The sequence below is a fragment of the Tricharina praecox genome (assembly GCF_024521635.1).
Source record: "Tricharina praecox strain CBS 144465 chromosome Unknown BZA05scaffold_33, whole genome shotgun sequence".
Classification (NCBI taxonomy): Eukaryota; Fungi; Ascomycota; class Pezizomycetes; order Pezizales; family Pyronemataceae; genus Tricharina; species Tricharina praecox.
The window spans coordinates 317,528-337,928 of record NW_026250435.1 but is presented as its reverse complement, the minus strand read 5'-3'; the positions used below and the strand labels follow the sequence as shown (position 1 = coordinate 337,928).

The 20,401-nt window shown below is 54.4% G+C and overlaps 4 protein-coding genes across 4 annotated transcripts; 3 read left to right on the top strand and 1 right to left on the bottom strand.

The window, feature by feature from the left end:
• Positions 1 to 62: 62 nt before the first annotated feature.
• Positions 63 to 8,052, top strand: BZA05DRAFT_427414 (uncharacterized protein; the record flags this gene model as incomplete). Its single annotated transcript, XM_051486056.1, has 16 exons — positions 63 to 476; positions 743 to 866; positions 964 to 1,259; positions 1,325 to 1,832; positions 1,898 to 2,306; positions 2,358 to 2,510; positions 2,558 to 2,654; positions 2,708 to 4,216; positions 4,249 to 4,478; positions 4,531 to 5,014; positions 5,080 to 5,153; positions 5,285 to 5,542; positions 5,575 to 5,635; positions 5,677 to 5,973; positions 6,018 to 7,214; positions 7,252 to 8,052. 16 exons carry the CDS (start codon positions 63 to 65, stop codon positions 8,050 to 8,052), a joined length of 6,912 nt encoding a protein of 2,303 aa, XP_051335598.1.
• A 4,185-nt stretch (positions 8,053 to 12,237) lies between these two features.
• Positions 12,238 to 14,953, top strand: BZA05DRAFT_410861 (uncharacterized protein). Its single transcript, XM_051484947.1, has 6 exons — positions 12,238 to 12,761; positions 12,827 to 13,058; positions 13,120 to 13,214; positions 13,292 to 13,579; positions 13,834 to 14,012; positions 14,248 to 14,953. Exons 1-6 carry the CDS (start codon positions 12,719 to 12,721, stop codon positions 14,614 to 14,616), a joined length of 1,206 nt encoding a protein of 401 aa, XP_051335597.1. The 5' UTR covers positions 12,238 to 12,718; the 3' UTR covers positions 14,617 to 14,953.
• On the top strand, positions 14,954 to 16,203 carry BZA05DRAFT_410858 (6-phosphogluconate dehydrogenase). Its single transcript, XM_051484946.1, has 2 exons — positions 14,954 to 15,119; positions 15,172 to 16,203. The coding sequence occupies exons 1-2, from the start codon at positions 15,071 to 15,073 to the stop codon at positions 16,110 to 16,112; spliced, it is 990 nt and encodes a 329-aa protein (XP_051335596.1). The 5' UTR covers positions 14,954 to 15,070; the 3' UTR covers positions 16,113 to 16,203.
• A 3,403-nt stretch (positions 16,204 to 19,606) lies between these two features.
• On the bottom strand, positions 19,607 to 20,301 carry BZA05DRAFT_183356 (uncharacterized protein). The gene has a single exon (XM_051479332.1). The coding sequence runs from the start codon at positions 20,182 to 20,184 to the stop codon at positions 19,681 to 19,683; it is 504 nt and encodes a 167-aa protein (XP_051335595.1). The 5' UTR covers positions 20,185 to 20,301; the 3' UTR covers positions 19,607 to 19,680.
• Between the last annotated feature and the right edge of the window lie 100 nt (positions 20,302 to 20,401).

Genomic DNA, 20,401 nt, shown 5'->3' with positions numbered 1-20,401 from the left:
AACCTACCACGCACGTCGAGTGATGAAGCAGCCGCCGCTCCCGGCGCACTACTAAACACAGCATGTCGGTATCGCGGCGCAAATCGGGGGTGTACCCCGAAGGGCGGTCCAATCGTTGGGGCAGGCGGAGGGGCAGCGGCAGCATGCGGCCTCCACCCGCGCCGTTCTCGTTACGAGCGATGACGCCGGCGGCAGCACCCCAAACACAAGCTCCAACGCAAACACAAGCACCACCGCCATCAGCGATTGCGGTGATCGTACAGAACTACAGCAAGGCGGGCGGGGGCGGCGGGGCGGGCGGCGGAACGGGCGGGCTGCCGAACCGGGCGTGCCATTCCAGCAGCTGCTGGCGGAGATACTGGGGCCTGACGAGGGTGGCGCGGGCGGCCACGAGGAGGACGTGTGCTACCAACTATAAGGTCCTCCAGGTTGTTACTAGTGCCGGCCTCACGGTCCTGCTGGCGCAGGATGAGGAGGTTTGCGGATTCCAGCGAGACGCTGAGAGGCAGGAATAGTCTGCTCGTCATCAGGCTTACCATACAGAGGACTGCCGTGTGTACTCGCCGCCTGTGGTATCCGCGGAGATGACAGCCAAGATCAGAGGCCGATAGATCTCTGCTGTTTCCGAGGCTGTTTCCGGCTGGGACATTACAAGGCTAGGGCTGGCGAAGGATCTGGTCGAGACGCTGGAGGCGATACGGTGTTGCGGGCGGATCCTTGCCGAGCATTGGAAACATCTTAGGACCGTTGCGGGGACTTCCGCGGCTGCGTAAATTGTAATAACCATTTCTTTCCGATGTTGGTGTTGGGTGCAGTGGCACGTGACTGCTGCTGTTTTCCTTCTGCTGGGCTGCCGCAAGGGGAATGTCCGCTGATTGGGTGCTCTGGAAAACCTAAGGTAGCGCGTCGTTCCAAAGCCCACGACGGTGAAAGGACACTCTCGCGGGAATCTACGCGCTTGAGCTCCCGCGTCTGACTTCAGCATGGACGGGTCGATCCGCAAGAACCTGCCCAAATTTGATCCGCGCACGATACGCTTCAGTCTGTCGGACACGGAGAGCGCGGCGCTGGTGGCAGTAAACATCTTTATCATCTTGGCACGGATTGTCGCCGCCGAAAGGAGGACGAGGCATCTTCCCGGCATCAGAAGCATCGCGGATCATTTCACTGCTGCGCAGCAGGGCCTGGCAAAGATTTGGGGCGTCATGATGGCCTCGTGGGAGTCGTTGCCGGTCATGCGTGAGAAGGCGGAGGGACGTGTACTGAGATATTAAGGGCGGTGGCTACGGCGTTGGATCTACTAGCGGTGGAAGCGGGGGCGCAGACGCAGGGGAAGCTGGATGGACTGTACATGTTTGCCGTCTGCTGCGTCGTGGATACGCTCAAGCGCCCCGTTGAGCAGATGAGCCAGATCGCGGAACAGGCGGTCGCTGGGATTGTGCTGAGCTTGGTGGCGGTGGCTTCGGCGGACGGCGAGTCGCCGCTCGTCCAGGAGCTGCTCAACGATCGCGTTTTCTCGCCGGCGCTGGCGATGGTCTCGGATGAAGGGACCTGGAAGCTGCTGAGGCATGATATGCAGGTCGTCCTGTTAAGGCTCATACTCGACATCACGCAGGAGCGCACAGTGGTCACCAAGGCGAGGGAAGCGCTGAATGCTACCACCGGCGGAGAATGGAAATGCAAGGACGCCGCGCTGGACAAGAAATTGAGAGCGGTTCCACTACCGGTGCAAGAAGAGGTGGCAGTCGACGACGGTTACGGTCCTAGGAAGCGTCGGAGGCTCGTCCAGGATGAGATATCTACTCCAGAGGAATTGACGAAGTCGCTCGTACGTAAGGTGTATTCCCTGCTTCAGGATGGAAACAGAGAAGCCGCCGGCGATCTCACCGGCCTCAAGAGCGCCACCGTGATGGCTTCGGTAAAACATCCGAAAGTGATCGCTGCACAACCGTTCACACCATGGGACTCGTTGCATGTGCGTCCGCCGGTGATCTGGAGCGGACCGGAGCAGAGGGGGAGTACGTGTACAGATGTGGCTTCTGTGACTCCGATGCGCCATATCCCCGCCGGAAACGTGGCTTCGTGAGTGAAGCTGTGGCCCAGCTCCTGGATGCTCTCGAAGCTATCCACAAGATGGAGAAATTCGCGGAGTCCCCAGAGATCAGGGCGTGGGGTGTTGAGACCGTCAGACGCATGATGAATCATACGCAGGAAGCGGCGCATCTGAATATGGAAATCTCCGTTATGGGCGAGTGGTGTATGGGACTGCTGCAAAGCGGGAGGAGGGAGCTGAGGATTGCTGCTGGGTATGTGGTTTGCGTATGGGTGTGAACTTGCAGTGCTGATATATCCATCAGTCGGGCGTTGCCGTCGTTCTTGAACTTCTCGCACGACGCCGATCTACTGTCGAAGAATAAGACCATCATTTTGGAGGGACTCACAATCCTGTCGACTGCCAATGATGGGCTTACGCCGGAAACAACAGTGCTTGCGTGGGGCCAGGTTGGAAGGTAAATTGCTCCGCGAACCGGATCGTGTGCATTGCTGACTTTGAAAGGGTGTCTGTGAATCAGGAATTGAATATGGTGCTTCTACGACTGATTGAGTACCTGGGATATCCAAATGACCTGGTGATCGGTGCGGCACTGAATGAGGTAGGCACCTGAATGGTGGTTGAAAAATGTGTTTCTTTCTGACAGATCGCCAGCTCGATGCATTGGTTCAAGCCCACGAGACCCAGCCACGGAGATTGGTCACGCCTTTCTGGCGCACCGTCAGCGTAATCGCAGTCAAGCAGCTCCAAACCAAGCCGCAGATCGTGCAAACACTGATCCAATTCATCTCGATGGACCTGAACGAGTTCCTGACACACACGCAAGCCTACACACTGCCGTATCTGGTCGTCCAGGGGGAAACCGATGTCATCCAAAAGATTGCACAAGCGTCCGGGAAGGATCGTAGCGTGCAGGTTACTTGCTACGATAACATTGCGTCGATCTTGCCGGTATTGCTTGTACAGGACGTCACCAACGTCGAGAAACATGCTATGCAGCAGCTCGAGGCTATCTCGTCGGAGTTTAAGACATCGAGTCTGGCGGAGCTGGTTAGGCCGGATTCGTTGATGATTGCTGCTGAGCTTTTAAAGATGGCCGGGGAATGCCCGCTGGTAGAACAGGAGCAGAAGGAGAGAATTCACAAAGCTCTCAAAATCGTCTTCAAGTTGTCGTATAGGCCGGAAGTTCATACACCGGCAACCTCCAGCCGCAAGATGAAACCACCGCCAAATATCGACTATCTAGTGGACTTCTTTGAGACGCATGTTCTTGGACTCTGCACGCTGTTCAGCGACACGTTGAAGAATGCACAAGGAAAATCCACCGACATGGAGAAGATCCGATGTCTGAAGGCAATCCAGGAGATGCTCAATCTCGCTTCCGGATCGGTGACGAGTGCACTACCGCAGATCTGTGCATGCTGCCAGTCGGCGCTGGAGTCCGACGCTCTCCGCACGACCGCACTGAGGACTTGGTCGATAATGGTGGTGCACCTTGACGACGAGGACTTAGTCCCGCTGCTTTCGCAGACGTTTTCCATCCTCTTGCGGTATTGGTCGCTGTTTGATGATGAGGCATGCGAAATTGCCCGGAATATGATTGCTCAGATGTTTCAAGCTCGTGCTCCGGTGCTGGAGGAGTCGGTGGCGTTGATACCTTCGTTCGCTTCAATCCCCCTCCTGAGGAAGTTTGAAACCCGTTTGAAGAAATGGCGTGAGGGTGTCCAGCCACAGAAGCGGCTACATCAGCTTGCTCTCCGCTGCGGACACGAGAATGTCATCGTCGTGGAGTACGCGCTCGTCGAACTCAGGGACTGCATCAAGGAGAATCAGACTTTCATTCACACCTCTGGAGGGAACCAGCAACCGGATTCCGTGGTGACTGAGATGATACGGAGCCTCCTGGATGTCATCGTCACCTTCAAAGATCCAGACCTACCGGCCAGGCCTCGAATCGAACGGCTATGTACGGAGTGTCTTGGCTTGATTGGCGCCGTCAATCCGAACATTGTCGAGTCGAGCCGAGTCAAGGAGGAGATGACGGTGCTTCACAATTTCACGCGAGCGGACGAGAGCGCGGCATTTGCCATGTTCTTCCTCGAGAAGATCGTGGGTGAAGCAGTTTCTCTCGTCGCAGGATACGAAATCGCAAGGCGTCCTGGCGTGTGCGCTCAGCAGCTGCTGAATTCTGCCAGGCCACGAATCAGATAAATCCTGTTCCGCGGAAGTCGCAGTCCACAATCAAATCGTCTGCGCAGAAACGATGGGATAACCTTCCGCCTGCGGCGCGAGAGACGCTGACGCCGTTCCTGAAGTCGAAGTATTCATTGAGCGGAGGGGTCCAGCGCGCGCCGTTCACTTACCCGCTGTTTAAGCCGGGCATAACGTTCAGGGAATGGCTGATGACCATCATAACGGAGCTCCTGTGCAAATGCCTCGGGGACAAATGCTAAACAGATCTTCGATGCGTGCGTAAGGATCTGCCGCGGGCAGGATATTTCCATCTCGAAGTTTCTGTTTCCTGTCGCCGTGCTGCATACGGCAATCGCGGGCTCGGACGCGGATAGGCAAAACATCACGCAGGAGTTCCTCGCGGTGTTGAGGCATAGGTGCGGGCCCTATGATACTACCAAGATGAAGGATACGCTGCGGCAGTGCATCGAGGTCATCTTCTCGGCGATCGACCATATGACCAAGTGGCTTCGTGACAAGCGGCAGGACGACCTGATCTCCAAGACGGCGGCTGCGAAACAGCAGAATAGACACTACTCCCTGGAAGATGATTCTGAGCTGAATCCTGCCATCCGCCGTGTCCGCAGCATCCTGGATGCCATACCTCCTGAGCTGATGGGAAGACGGTCACTCGAGTTCAAATCTTACGCCCGATCTCTCCTCTACTGGGAGCAGCACATCAGAGCTAAGAGGAACGAACTGCGGGAGGATGAGATGGAACCGCTGTATGTCCAACTACAACGCATATACACGCACATCGACGAGCAGACGGGATGGCGGGGATCTCGGCGAAGCTGCCCACGTTGGACATCGACCAGCAGATCCTGGAGCATCGCAAGGCTGGGAAGTGGACGGCGGTACAGAGCTGGTATGAGCTGCTTTGGCTGAGAGGCCGGCGATGTCAAAGTTCAGGCGGACCTCATCAGTTCTCTGCGGGACTCGGGGCAATACGATGCGCTGCTCCATCAGGTCGATGGGATGATGGCGACTTCGGCGCAGGCGCATACGAGATTGCTTCCGTTCGCGGTTGAAGCCTCGTGGGGTAACGGGGAACTGGACCGCGCTGGATAAGTATTTGTCGAAATCCAACGAGCATACGAACGGCACGTACGATATCCGCATGGGTTACGCACTTTCGGAGCTCCGCAAGCAGAACATGGAGGCGTTCGTCGAGTGGGTCAACAGCGCTCGAGAAACGGTTGCCACCACGATGACGGAGTCGGCCACGGGAAGTATCCGGCAGTCCCACACTTCCTCGTTCAGCTACATGCGCTCTCTGAGTTACAGAGCGTTAGTGAGGGTCTGCACCGGCCGGAGTTCGATGCGGGCGCGTTTACACGGTCCTCGAGAGTCGGCTGAATCTCATGGGCACATACCCTGCGGATAAACAGTACATTCTGGCGGTGAGGAGGGCTGCACTGCAGCTCTCGGGAAAGAATATGACGGATGAGATCATGTCGGCCTGGCTGAGCACTGCGAAGCTCGCGAGGAAAAATGATAATACCCAGCAGGCGTATAATGCCGTACATCATGCTACGCTGCTGAATCCGGCGCTGGCGACGATAGAACATGCAAAGCTCCTGTGGCATGAGGGTCAACATAAGAATGCCATACGCAATCTCAATGGTGCCATCGCGAAGAAGATCCTCGAGATTGGAACCGAGGCACCACTGTCGCTCTCCAAAGCAGTACTCGGGTGTCGACGAACTCGAATCTCACGGTGACGACGGAGAGCCTCGAGGCGCAGCCGCAGCCGCAGCAGAATCAGAGGGTGGCGAGGGCCAAGCTGCTGCTCGCGAGGTGGCTCGAGGCCAGTGGTCAGACACATTCGACGGCGCTGCTCCAGAAGTATACCGACGCTACTCTGTGGTTTCAACGGTGGGAGAAGGCACATTATTACCTAGGACGCCACTACAATAAGCTGTACGAGGCCGAAAAAGCTCTTCCACCGCAGCGACAGTCGTCAACTTTCCTGAGCGGTTCGCACGCAGTGCATATCGTGCGGAATTACATGCGCGCACTCGCGTTTGGCGCGAGATACATCTTTCAGACCATGCCGAGGTTGCTCACCGTCTGGATGGATCTCGGTGATGAGGTCAAGAGGCCATTGGATGCGGTTTACGGGACCGAGAAGTACAGGGAGCACATAGAAAGGTTGAGGGCGAAGCAGCTTAAGGATCTGCACAAGGCGACCGAGCGGTATCATCAGACTAAGCTGGGAGCATGGATGTTCTTCACTGCGCTGCCGCAGCTCATGTCGCGGATCATCCATTCGCACGAGAGGGTGTACGCGCAGATCCAGACCATCATTGTCAAAGTGGTCATGACGTATCCGCAGCAGTCGATGTGGTCTCTAATGGCCGTGATGAAGTCGACGTCTAAGGAACGTTCGCAGCGCGGCCAGCGGGTGCTGACGCAGTTGAGGGAATCGCTGCCGAAAGGAAAAATCCCCGCTGGTACCATAGATACGAAGCTGCTCATCAATGAAGCGCGGAAACTGACGGATCAACTCCTGGACCTCTGTAACATGGAGCTCAGCAACCGTTTGGCTCATCTCAGTCTGAAGAAGGATTTCAAATTCCGCCACGAAGTGGCGCCGTGCCAGTTGGTACTTCCTACACAGGCGGTGCTCACTGTCACCCTCCCCTCGCCCACTGATACGATCGAGAGCCACGGACACTATGCGTTTGCGGCGAACCCTCCAACGATCAAGAGGTTCTTCGATGACGTTCACATCATGGCCTCGCTGCAGAAGCCACGCAAGATCAGTATAGAGGGCACAGATGGGCGGGTGTATTCCTTCCTCTGCAAGCCCAAGGACGACCTCCGCAAGGACGCACGACTGATGGAGTTCAACAACATGATCAACCGGTTCTTCAAGCGCGACGCCGAGTCCAGTCGGCGGAACCTCTACATCCGCACATACTCCGTCACCCCCGCTCAACGAAGAATGCGGCGTGATCGAGTGGGTGAGCAACGTTCAGACGCTGCGTGACATCCTGCTGTTCTACTACAAACAAAAGAACATCCACATAAACTACACGACCGCTCGCAAACTCCTCGACGAAGCCACAGGCGACATAAAGGATCCCAAGACCAGAAAGCCCCACATATTCTCCAACACGGTCCTCCCCGCGTACCCGCCCATCTTCCACGAATGGTTCCTCGAGATGTTCTCCGAGCCGGCCGCCTGGTTCGCCGCACGGCTGCGCTACACGCGCACGTCAGCGGTGATGTCCATGACCGGCACGGTGCTCGGTCTCGGCGACCGCCACGGCGAAAACATCCTGTTCGACCAGCTCAGTGGGGACACTGTGCACGTGGACTTCAACTGCCTCTTCGACAAAGGGCTCGGCTTCGAGAAGCCAGAGCGCGTGCCGTTCCGGCTGACGCAAAACATGGTGGACGCCTTTGGCGTCACCGGCTACGAGGGCGTGTTCCGCAAGGCCTGCGAGAGCGCAATGAGACTCCTGAGACACAACGAGGAAACTATGATGACCGTCCTCGAGGCGTTCATTCACGACCCTAGCGTAGACATGGTAAAGCGTACGGGAAGCTCGAAGAAGGCGGCGAAGGCTCCGGATCTCCTCCCGTCCCCCGAGACCCCGAAGGAGATCCTCGAGAGCATACAGGCAAAGCTTAGGGGGCTTTGGGAATCGGATACCGTGCCGCTGAGCGTCGAGGGCCACGTCGAGGTGCTGATCAAGAAGGCGACGGACCCCGGGAATCTATGCGCGATGTATATTGGGTGGTGTCCCATGTTTTGAGCGGGATGGGGATGGGGATGTGGAGTTTGGCGAAATGCGGAGTGTTTTTTTATGTGCAGTTCCATGATTTTCTCAGTTTATGTGTCAGTTGCAACTTTCCAGGTATCTGTATATTTTCGACGATGAGAAGATTGTTACGATGGGCGGTCGGACTGGATTGAGTCTGTGGCGGAGTGGTGGTGGTGGTTGGCAAGGTGTAGAGTAAAAAGGCGGTACCCAACTGCCAATACGGCGGCAATAATAGGGCGGGCGTAATCAAGGGCCCTTTTGGTTGTGTTTCATGATTCATCGAGATTCGAATGTGGCCTGTCTACGGTACTCTATTCTGGATGATGACAATCCAGATTCCATACTTATCTCTGTCCTTCTGTCCGTCTGCACTGTATGTACAGTCCGGAATCCAGATAGCGAGCTCGGGTTGGTATCCTCTAGAGCAGTTAGGAACTCGGTACCACATACCAAGTATTTACATAGCCCGCCATGTCACCGGAGCCGCGTCACGCCTGCAACGGTTTATGTGCCTACCCTACCTACCTTACTGTATATGCGTCTCGACTCTCGAGACTCGTGGCTGTGGTTGTGGTTGTGGTTAATCTTTCCCGTAGTTGCAACCACTTGGCACCGAGTGCTGACTGGCCGCTGGCGAGCTGTCAATTACTAGTTGGAGCTTGCCGACAAGCACCACGGAAGACTGGCCGCTGGCGAGCTGTCAATAATTACGGTAACTAGCTGGAACTTGCCGGTAAACGCCCAGACGTCAAACGCTCCATTCTACATAGTAGTTGTACATAATAGAGACTGCAGTGGGGCTACTGTCACCGTCGAAGCTCGGCAGTCCGGAGAGCCAGTGGTCCGGCTACCTGGTTACCTGGTTACTTTTACTACCAAGCTCTAACTGCGTTGTTAACTACGGTAACTAGCCGCCAACTATCCTGTAGTTACATATCACGTTTCGTTTGGATACCGGTAGTCTACTAGTACTTAGAGTATAATAGAGTATAATAGTAGCCGTGGCAGTAGAGATCTCCACATGGTGTCCAGCCTCTGTCCAGTGTCCGTTATTTCTCTAGACTTCAGCCCCAGCGACGGGATACTTTGTTTTCATGCGGACACGCTGTAACTGCCAGTGCCAGCCAGCAACTCGCACTCGCACTCGCACCTACCACCAAAGCCGGGGATGCCAAATGCAGGGCAGATATAAAAAGCCATCCAGTCACCAGTGACGACGAAGCCAACCCGCACCCCCGCTCGCACACGCACCTACGGTCCCACGGTTCACCCCCGCCCGCCTGCGCGGCGCTGCGTCCGTTCCTGTCGATCGACAGATATCTACCTCTATTTGGTATCGATAACGAAGTTTGAAGTTCGAACCCCGACGAGTTCACGGCGAGACTGCACAGTGCGGAGGACCGTCCGCCTTTTCTCTCTTCTTCTCTCGCCTTGCATCCCCCCGACCTCCGGCCTCTGGGATGTGTAGTGCTCCACTGCTCTGCTGCTCCGCTGCTCCGTCGTGGGCAGGCTCTATGTAGGGGGACTCGAGCTGGCTGCTGGCTGCTGGCCGGTACTGCTGTACTGCTGTAGCCTGTAGGTATCTACATACCGTATCTACCGTCTACCGTCTACCGTGACTACCGTGACTACATAGGTGCACAACGTTGAATGCACACACCGGTACTCGACATACTCAACGACGAACGATGGATATGTGAGGGTGAGGGGCGAGGGGTGATCCGCGACTCGTGAGAGGTGAGGAATCTAGGTAGGATGGATGGGAACGCGCGTCCGCTTGGCTGGGTGTTGGCCGTGGTCACATGGGGGGATGGGATGCCTGGGCAGTGTGCAATGTGCAGTGCAGTGAACAGTGTGTGCTCCGAGTCTAGTTACCAAGGTACCGGTGCGCACTACAGCTGGCGATTCGACTGTAGTTACTCTATTATACATGGTAATCATAGTAGAGGAGAGTAGAGTAGTGACTGGCAGCGGTACCTACCAACCTACCCATGATACCACCCATAGTTGATTGGTGATCGCCAGCAACAAGCAACAGGAGTACACGCGGCTTCGCGTAGAGTGCTCCAGATAGTTACTCTACCTATTAGATACCTACTGTAGAGTCTAGATACATATTTGCACCTACCTACGCTGTCACGATAAGAACTCGGAACTTGGATATGGCAGGTTTTCTCGACTCTTGAGGGCTACCGGGCTACATACCTGGTTGTTATACTTGACCCCGCATACCTACCGAACACTTGGCGGACGCCGGAGCATGGAGTATGGAGCATCTCCAGCGCGGGGTGGGCTGGGTGGGGGGGTGGTGGGGCTGTGCGGCGTCTGGCCATTCGTTCATTCACTCATTCACTCATTCATTCCTTCATTCGGGCCTTCGTTCGGTCCTTCATTCCAGTACGATGCCTGTACTGTGATACCAAGAGTAGTTGGAACTTGGGCTATCCATCCATACGTACATACGTAGAGGGAGATCTGTTCTGTTGGTTTTTTATACCTCTGTATCCATAATCCGATCGCACGAGAAGCTCGACCGTCGCTCGACGTCGGGTTTAAAGCGAAGCTTTCGACGATCCCCGTGGTGGTTGGTAGGTGGTTGGTTCGTGGTTGGTGGTTGGGGGTAGGGGGGGGGGGCGTACGTACGTACGCAAGACACGTCGGGCCCGGGATGAGATGCGATGGTAGCTATTGGACGAATAGTCATCAGCGTAACTGTAGTAGTTATCCATGTGCTGCCAGTTCCTGCATCGCGTCGTGTCTCGGTGCGGGAGCGGAGCGACGCAGCGACGGGGCGGCGGAGACGGGCCTGTCGTGTCGTGTCGTGTCCTGTCGATGGTGGTGGTGGTGTTGCATACCGCCGGCTGGGTACTGGCCGGAGAATGGGCGTGGAAGGGATAGGCGTGGTGGTGATGATGACTGGTCGTGGTCACTGGTCGTCACTGGTGGTGATGGTGACGATGGTGCTGTTTCGGTTACATTCCCGATCTCTAGAGCTCTAGAGAACGACGAGGCCGTGGATGGTGATGATGATGGTGGTTCTGGATATTTGGAATCTGGATGTCTGGATGTCTGGATGTCTAGGATCTGGAATGGATGACAGCCCACCTGGCAGTGACCGACCGACCGAGCGACCGACCTACCGACCAATAATGTTTCCCGGGAAACCTTTTTTTGGACAGGCATCAACCCTCACCCTCAGGCTCAGCGAGTGGACGACTAAACTAAGGATAAGCATAAGGCTCGAGCCAAGCTTGAAGCTCTCAAGCGGGGGCCAAATATAGTCAGATATAGTGTGAATAATGGACGTTGATGATTGGCCGGCCACGGTCCGAAGGCTTACTTGTACACTACAGTAATAATCAGTATGCTTGCTACCGAATGGCAGTACAGTTAGTCACTACTGCCTATTTACTAGTAATAATTAGTAGGAGTAAGTACAATACATTCACGATACGGCCCTCCACGAGACGATCCAAGCTGGCTGGATGGCTTCTCTGCTCGGTGGAGTAACAAGCAAAAAAGTCCCTATCGTACCCAGGGTACTAATTACGGGTCTACGACTCGACTCTCCGCTTTTAGGCATCGCGCCCTCTCGAGTCTTACAGTCTCACAGCCCCCGATGCTACGAATAGTTAACTGCATGACTGATATTCACTGTTCAGCCTTCACCGTGCATATTGAATGGAGGCACTCGCCAATACCCCACAGCCCCCGGTATCTGGACACTGGAGAGAACCGACTGTGCGTGCGAATCCTCCGGTGAACACTCCCTCCGGAATAGATACGGTATCGGTATTCTATTGTCTTTGTCTTTATGATACCTATGAGATGGAGGAAAATAGAAGAAAGAAGGATAGAAAGAAAGATAGAAAGAAAGAAAAAGCCGCTTTCGAAACACCAGGCACCCACCCACCCCTTCGCAACCCCCCATGGATCAGATGCAGGGTCAGCGAATTGCATCTGTCCGTCGTTTTCGATCTTCCCAGGCTTCGCTAGAGTAGACTACATTCCTGGACAGCTGTGGTTACCAGTAGTTAGCTGCAAATTCATCCATCCTTACCATTGTCCCACTCAGCCCTTCCATCTGGCTTTCTTCTTTTCTCTGCCGAGCCCGCCCACACGCCCAGAGTGCCTGCTTAAATCTCGCTGTCCCCCCCTCTTCCCCCCCCCCCCCCCCCCACCGCCCACGGAAGACTCCTTGGCTTCGTTTGTCGCTTTTTCTATCTCTCGATATAAGACCGAGCACGGTGTCGTCGTTCTCGTCGTCGTTGAAGCCTTCCTCTTCAATCTCAGCAGCTATAACTACCAGTAGTTATATAGTAGGCAGATCGATTCTCTACTACTCCACCCTACTCTAGTTACTCTAGTACTATCAAAGATAGCCCTCTCCTCCAGCCGCCGAGCGACTCGGGAACCAACCAATAGGCCAATCAGATCCAACAGACAGGCGTCCACTTGCATACAGGCCTATTACACACCTCTGTCACCCTTTCTCTTCTTCGATTCTTCTCGTTGCACCTTCCATCGCACCAAGCAACCTCACCTTGCACTCTGAAATTTGTTTCTCGTTCGCATCTGTCGCTCTCTCTCTCTCTCTTCCCAGGGCTGCGGGGAGTTTCGAACAATAAACGACTATCGTCGATTACAACACACAGCAATGGTTTCACTCAGGAGGTCACTGTTCGGCGCGTTGGCACTGGGTGGGTCCTCTGGAACCGCAGTGTTTGAGGCCCGGAATGCGATGCTAACACTGTCCGTCGATTAGCTACCGCAGTACTCGGTCAGGTCTCCAGCTTCTGCGCCTCCGGTGACGGCAACGTATGCGCCGCCGTCAACGTCCCCTCGTCGGGCACCGACACCTATTTCCAGGTGAAGGGATCCACGAATTCTGGATGGGTTGCCATGGGTCTTGGTAGCGCCATGGCGGGCTCGTTGATCTTCGTCGTCTACCCGAATTCCAACGGCAGGAACGTGACCGTTTCCCCGCGTCTGGGAAGGTATGGCTCGGGATCGCTACTTCCGTCTGATCGCTGTCGGTTGGCTTATCTTTTTGCGCAGGGGACACATCGAGCCCCAGTATCAGAGTAGCATCCAGATCACCCTCCTGGGGGGCTCCGGTATCAGCGGCGGCATCATGACGGCCAACTTCAAATGTCAGTTCCTTTGTGCGCGGGAAAGTGGGGAGGAGGAGAAGAAAAAGAAGAAGAAGCTGATGGTGGGGTGGATGCAGGTTCGAATTGTCGCGACAGACTCAGCGTTACCTCGACTCGACAGGACTTCATCTGGGCTGCCGGCCCGGGCACCGAAATCACATCCAACGACCCGTCGGAGACCATCACACAGCACTCGGACAATGGCAACTTCCGTCTCGATCTCGTCAGGGCCACCGGCGGCGATACCACGAACCCGTTCGTGACGGCGAGCGGTGCTTCGCCCACGGATACCAATCAGAACACCACCGGCGGCAGTTCGGTCGCAGCTCCGCAGAGCAAGGCCGACAAAGTTTTGATCGCACATGGTATGCTAGTAGCGATTTCCTCGTACATGTTTTTCCTGTTGTAATATCTTTTCTTCTTTTTCTTTTCACAACCGTGCTTGCTTGAACACGCACACGCACATATCACGCAAGGCTGGCACTTGGAACTGTGATTATATCGCACTACATACATCTGTTATAATGTCGTCGGACCGCTCACTTTTTTTTTAATTGGCTTTTTGCTTTACTTCTGCGGGAATATTTGAATAACCAACTGGTTTGCCGTGCGATTTCAGGTGTAATAATGGCTTTGACATGGGTCATACTCTTCCCTCTGGGGGCTGCCTTCATAAGACTCCTTTCGGGCCGTCTGTCCAATGCGTTTGTGATGCATCGGACTCTTCAGCTCTTCAATGTCCTCCTCGCGATTGTTGGAATGTCCATGGGAATGTGGACTAGCGGGCTCAATGGAACGGTAAGGCTCCCCCCTCCTTTGTTTTTTTGCTTTTGCCGCCAACCAATGTTAGGCCTCCAACTTGGGCGCCACATTTCATTTCTTTTTCGGCTCCCCCCTTTTGGCCCCGCCCAGACCCTTCCTTTAACCAATCATCGGCTCGCGGAAAGGGGCGGGAGTGGGAGAGGGGTTGTTTACCGTGCTCGGGTATCAATCCGCACCTTACAGAACATAAGCTAATCCCTTGTCGCTACAGCACTTCAATCACTTCCACAAATACTTTGGCGTCGTCCTCGTGGGAATGCTGTTCGTGCAGGCAGCTTTGGGACAGCTGCACCACGCTGAGTTCCAACGCACGGGGAAGCGCAGCCCTTGGTCGTATGCGCACATCTGGATGGGCCGCACCGTGATCATTCTTGCCATCATCAACGGCGGAATCGGACTCGGCCCCAGTCTCGCGAACGCTTCCAGCGGACAGATCGCCGCTTACTCGGTCGTCGCAATACTCGTGGTGGTTACATATACCGCTTTCTATCTGCTGCAGCAGAGGGGCAGATCTCTGGAGACGCAGAAGAGGTCGGCCGGGCCACAGAGGAGGAGGTCGACGGGAACGCAGAGGAGGTAGGATGCGGGACGCAACAAGTTACGCAACGTTAATGATTAATAATGGCTGCGGGGAGTTTTTTATTCTTTTTTTCTTTATGGGGAATTCGTTCTGGTTTATTGCTTTATTCCGGGCAAAGGGATGGCTGGTGGCTTAGATATCAATTGGGGGTTTTTTTTGGTTATCTACCGGTGATGATCGCATGAATAATTTCTTCTGGTTGGGTTTTATTTGTAAAAATGATTGCTCTTTACGCTTCACATGCCCCTACATACGTGCGGGATCACTGCCGATCCAGGTATGGTACCGCGGTTACGGACAAATAGCGGGGAGTGGGGTAACTAAGTCAGGTACCGTTTATCAAGCAACCTTAACGTTACTCTATTTCACTATCGATGTCGAACGTGGACTGACTTTTAAACGAGCACGAGCACGACCAAACCCCACCAGTGACCACCTGAACACCAATACCGCGATGTCCGACTCCAACTCCGGCCTCAACATCCTCTTCCTCGGCGGCGGGTGTACACTCCCCCCTCCCATACCGCTCCCGCACCTCCACTAACCAATCCCCAGCAATCGGCGCCATCTACGCCTTCCTCCTCTCGCGCTCCCCTCGCGGGCACACGATAACGGTCGCCGTGCGCAGCGCGTACCCAATCGTGTCGACGGTGGGGTACAGTATCTCCAGCGTTCTGCTGGGGGAGCACACGTACCTCCCGTCACGGGTGATCTCGTCACCTTCGCAACTCGCGCCCAGCGAAGCGTTCGACTACATCTTCATCACGACGAAAGCGACCTCTGGGCCACTGCCACTACACGGGTACCCGCTCTCCGCCAGCACCACCATCGTCCTGATCCAAAACGGCATTGGCATCGAGGAGCCGTACGTCGCCGCGTTCCCCGGTGTCCCCATCGTCAGCGGCGTGGCGTACATTGCCGCCGCGCAGCCGTCGCCAGGGAGGATAGTGCAGTCGACCGTATCGATGAGCCTGCAGGTGGGCGTGTACCCTGCGCGCGGCGGCGCGGGGGAAGAGGATCTTGGCGCGCTGGTGGGCACACTGAACGCCGCGGGGATCGCGTGCGTCGCACTGCAGGACCTGCAGGGCGCGCGGTGGCGGAAGCTGCTGTTCAACGCGTGCTATGCGACGGTGTGTGCGGTGACGGGGCTGGATACGCACGAGGCGATGGCGGTGTCGGGGGCGCTGATCACGGGGCTCGCGGAGGAGGTCAGACTAGCAGCCAATGCGGCCGGGACAGTGATGAAGCGAGAGGAGGTAGACAGGTTCTTTAATAAGACCGAGGGACTGAAGATGGTGCCCAGCATGCTGCAGGATAGAATCGCGGGAAGGGAGATGGAGGTCCGTGCCCTGTGTGGGAATGTGGTGGCGATTGCGAGGGAGTTTGGCGTCGTGGTGCCGAAGATGGAGGCTGTCTGGGAGGCACTGAAGGGCATTAATCGCTTGTTGGAACTGGAACGGGCGGGAAAGGCGGCGGGGACGGGGAGTACGCTCTAGAAAGGAGGCAGGGGGGATGTAGATAGATGAGGTTGCTAGACTACTAACTAACTGGCTGGTTTATGTGCATGCTCGTATCGTAAAAAAAGATAGCCATGACATTGAACGCTGACATGTAACACTACTAAGCTTCTCGGCTACTTAGCCAGCCCTACACAAGCGGCTTGCCACTGCTCCGATATGTAGATCACAGGCAAGGTATATACAGAGATTGGAAACCAATGGCAAGAGCAAGTCACACGGACGCACTCGCAAAAGTGATTGACCATGATCCAGAAACTCCCTCGGAAGCCGATTCGAGTCGGTTGCCCATGAACCTTACTATCCGTGTATTGGCATGGAATGGCCGGTACATAAGAGCACCGAGAGCGAGTGGGTGAACAAGATGTACTATGAAGTGTAGCTACGATTCAAATGCGTCCATTGAAAATATACTCCGCACAGCAGCACCGCCAGCCATTTCACCGCCTCGATACTGGTATCCTTTTCCAACTAAGTAGTTGCGGATACTAGCCCGTCTCCTGAGCACTCCAGGCTCCATCTCAGGACATCCAATGTATCGTCCCCCCTCTCCCATACTGCAGTGACGGATTGAAATCTCCGCTCCACTTCAAGCCCGCCCGGGTACTGAGAGGCCCTAGATGGGGGGTAGTTATGGAAAGAGAATTCAATCAATCGTAGAAGAGCGGCCTATCAACAGGAAGCTCAAGAAAATGTAGAGATCGCAACACAGAAAATATAACGACACAGAGCAGTGAGTAAAAAATAGATGCAGAGAAAAGAAAAACAGAAACAAGCACTTAGAAAGACAACTGGTCGCCACAGGTCAGCGAAGGTCCAGCCTCGAAGACAGAGAAACTCACCTAAGGCGTGCTACGTCCTGTCCCTCACTACCCCCACTTATCGTCCCGATTCCCGAGCGAGGTCGCGAATTCCGACGACGAACCTCTGCATCTCAATGGCGGATTTCCGCCAAGCTGCGAGACAAGGAGTCCCAAGACCCTAACCCCACAGACAGGATGTTCGTTGAGGTTTGGAATGCTGTGAATTGAGTGCTTCGGCCTCCACCAATTTCGCAGTTCGGCTTCCCCGGGAGCCGTGGCTCATCGATGAATGGTTGCAGTACTCATTCCAGTCGATTTTGGGCATTTCCACCAAGTTGGGTTGGTCGAGGAGGGGCCTTGAGGCCCGTCGGAAGGGATCAATGACGTCGGCAGCTATTCCCCAGTTGCCTCATTCATTCGCAGTGCATTGATGTTGTCACCTGCTTGCTTCCTGCGATACTTTCGCAGGAAGCACCGCCCGGGAGCCGGGGCTCCTCGGTGGGTTGTGGTGCTCATTCCGCTAATCATAGTCGAGTCGAGTCAGCGATCAACGCCCAAGTGCCAACATCAATCTGTTCTGTTCCAGCATGAGGACTTACTGTCCGTCTCCGAATCTGTCCGGGCCCGACTATGTCAGCGAGCATGTATGCTCGCTCAAGCCACCATAAACAGTGGTGGCCGGGCTACCGCCCGCGGTGGCACATGGTGTTGTTGGGGGAATTCGCAGGGCGCAGGGCGCGGCGCAAATTCGTGCGCGGTGGTGGTTAGGGAAGGCACTCATGTGCTGTGCAGGAATGAGCTGTGTGGTGGGATTTCTGGCGGTATGTTTTATTTGTAGTGTGGAGTGTGGATAGTGGAGTGTGGAGTGTGAAGTGAAGAGTATGAAGTGAAGAGTGTGAATTGTGGATCAAGCGGGGTGGATTGTGGAGTGTGAAGTGAAGAGTGTGAAGTGCGGAGGGGGATGTGGGTTTTGTGGATTGTTGTGTGCGGGATGTGACGTGTGGATTGTTGTGTGGGGTTTATTGTGTGTGGTTTGTGGAGTGATGGTAGTGGATTCGTACGTCCAACCAAACTTGGTAACGGTCTTTTGAGGGTGTTTGATACCTGCGGTTACGACGTAGCCCGGGAAGGAAAGCGGCGAAGATGAAGGATAATAGAGAAGTTGAGGTTCTACATATTCAACTTCGAAGAATCATCTTATGTCTTCTCTGCCACTACAGACTACATATCATATCTCCAATGTTCGGATCCACTGATCTGACTACCTGGACACTCCTCCTATCTTATCTGTCCCCCATCGATCCTACATTTCGCTCCTCTCATGGTGGTGATAACAAGTTGTTATGGAAATATGTCCAACATGTCGTAGTAGCAGTCCAAGCTGATACACAACTGAGGTGTCGATGCAACAGTGCGAAGCACCCAGATTCATTAAGGTATATTCTGAGCGGGTTTTAGAATTACATAGAGGTTTGCACTTTTGCGTGAAATCGTAACAGATCTTTATTTTGCTTTTCGGTGGTAACCACCTTGAGATCTGTAAGATACAAAGATGCCGCCTCTCTCCCCTTTACATGGGAACTACAGAGGGAAGCTCAATCACCTCTACTATCTGGCTTTTCCCGACAGTCCTCTGCCCATCTTCTGCTTCATCAAATTCCTTCCTGCGTCGGTCTTTTTCTCCTCTTCCGATTCATCAGCGCCAGAACTCGATCGTCCACGGCCGTCCGCCACCAAGCCTTGGACAAAACCCTGATTTCGAGCGTGTACCTTAGGTGTCCAAGTCGAAATACTGCTCCTTCTCACAGCAACAGCGTGAGGAAGACTAAGCAATTTTGTGCGCTGTACTGGCCAAAGGTATAGGTAGTTGATCCCCACACAAAACATATCATTATTAGTATATCTCACTCGCGTATCTGCAAACGGCTACTATAGTGAATGCCCTTATTGGGTCGAGTGATCAGAATATTATCACGTGATATCGACCGTGAGGACGGGGACCGACCCGTCTGTCCCGTCCGGACGATGGAGAACACTGTGTGCGGGATCGTAAACAAAAGTGGGAATGGTGAGTGCACATGGCATACCTAGGTACATAATGTACTACCTATGCGCGATGTTGATCTGCCGCCGAGGGCTGAGATGAAGTTTATTGAGTGTTGAGTGTTGCGTGTTGCGTGTTACGTGTTGCATGTTGTGGGAGTGGAGTGGAGTGGACTGAAGTGGAGGCCGGAGGGGAGGGGAGGGAAGGGGAGTAGGGTGAAGTAACGGACTGACGGACGTAGCCCCGTGAGACTGATACCGCAGCGACGAAGATCCCGCACCCCCCACCGTGAAAGTATCCCCGAGTGATACACCATGCCCTGCCCGAGGTCGATCTCCCACCTCCCCCACCCCCCCCCCACCTCTCCCACCTCTCCAACCTTTGTGTATGTTCGGTCCGATCTTCGTTAGTCAAGCAGATGTATACCATCTCGGCGTGGCCACGCTGTAGTTAAGTTCGAGGGCACCGGTGAGTCAGTGAGTCGGTGACCGACCGGACAGAACGGCGGGTGGAGGAGAGTCGAGACAACCATTCCCGCACTCTACTGTAGCGCTGAGCTCATTGCGCTCGAGAGTGGAGATTCTCTTCATGGCCTGGGCTGCTCACATCACATCGTTCCATCAAGATGATAGGAATACCCCAAGCCATCAATTCACCGCCCATCCCCCATCCGCCCATGACCTCAACAGTCAAGTAAAATCTAATGTACAGTACAGCTAAAGAAAAGAACGAAAGGCCAATGGTACATATGAAGAATACTGAAGGTAAAAAAATATGGACAGAAAAGAAAAGAAACGAAAGAAAAAAAACGTAAGAAACAAATCCCTTGAAGAAAAGAAGAGAAAGAAAATTCAAATGCAGGTAATTCCCCCCCATAACGCCATATCCCCGACCGACCCGTGTGCGCGCGCGAAACCAACGAGAAGCAAAGCAAACAAGCAAGCAAGCAGTTCTTTTTCCTGAAAATGGACAGAAAATGGACTCGAAACAAAAACAAAATGACTTGAAAGGAAATTCGCGACGGTGTAAAATCTTGTGAGAAACCGGAAAGAAATTGAAAATGAAGATGGAACCGAACCCCCTGAATAGCAAAGCATGGTAAGAATAAACACCTGTAATGAATGAAAGAAGCTGAAGGGTATACCGCAGTATGTAATGAAGTCACCGTATCAACACCACCACAGAACCCCAGCCGAAGCGTCATGGTAAGAGGAAAGAAAAAGAAAAAAAAGAAAACCGAAAACCGAAGAAAAAAACAAAGGGAAATGTGTCGCAGTAATCGTGTCGGATCCGGAACGGTAGGCGTATCATCAGACGTGCGAAAGTATCCATGAAACCAAGCACCCGATGAGGAGGACAAGAACGGATAGTCAGAGGACCGTGCAGTTCGGCGCGGAAGCCCTTCAAGACGTCAGATGTAT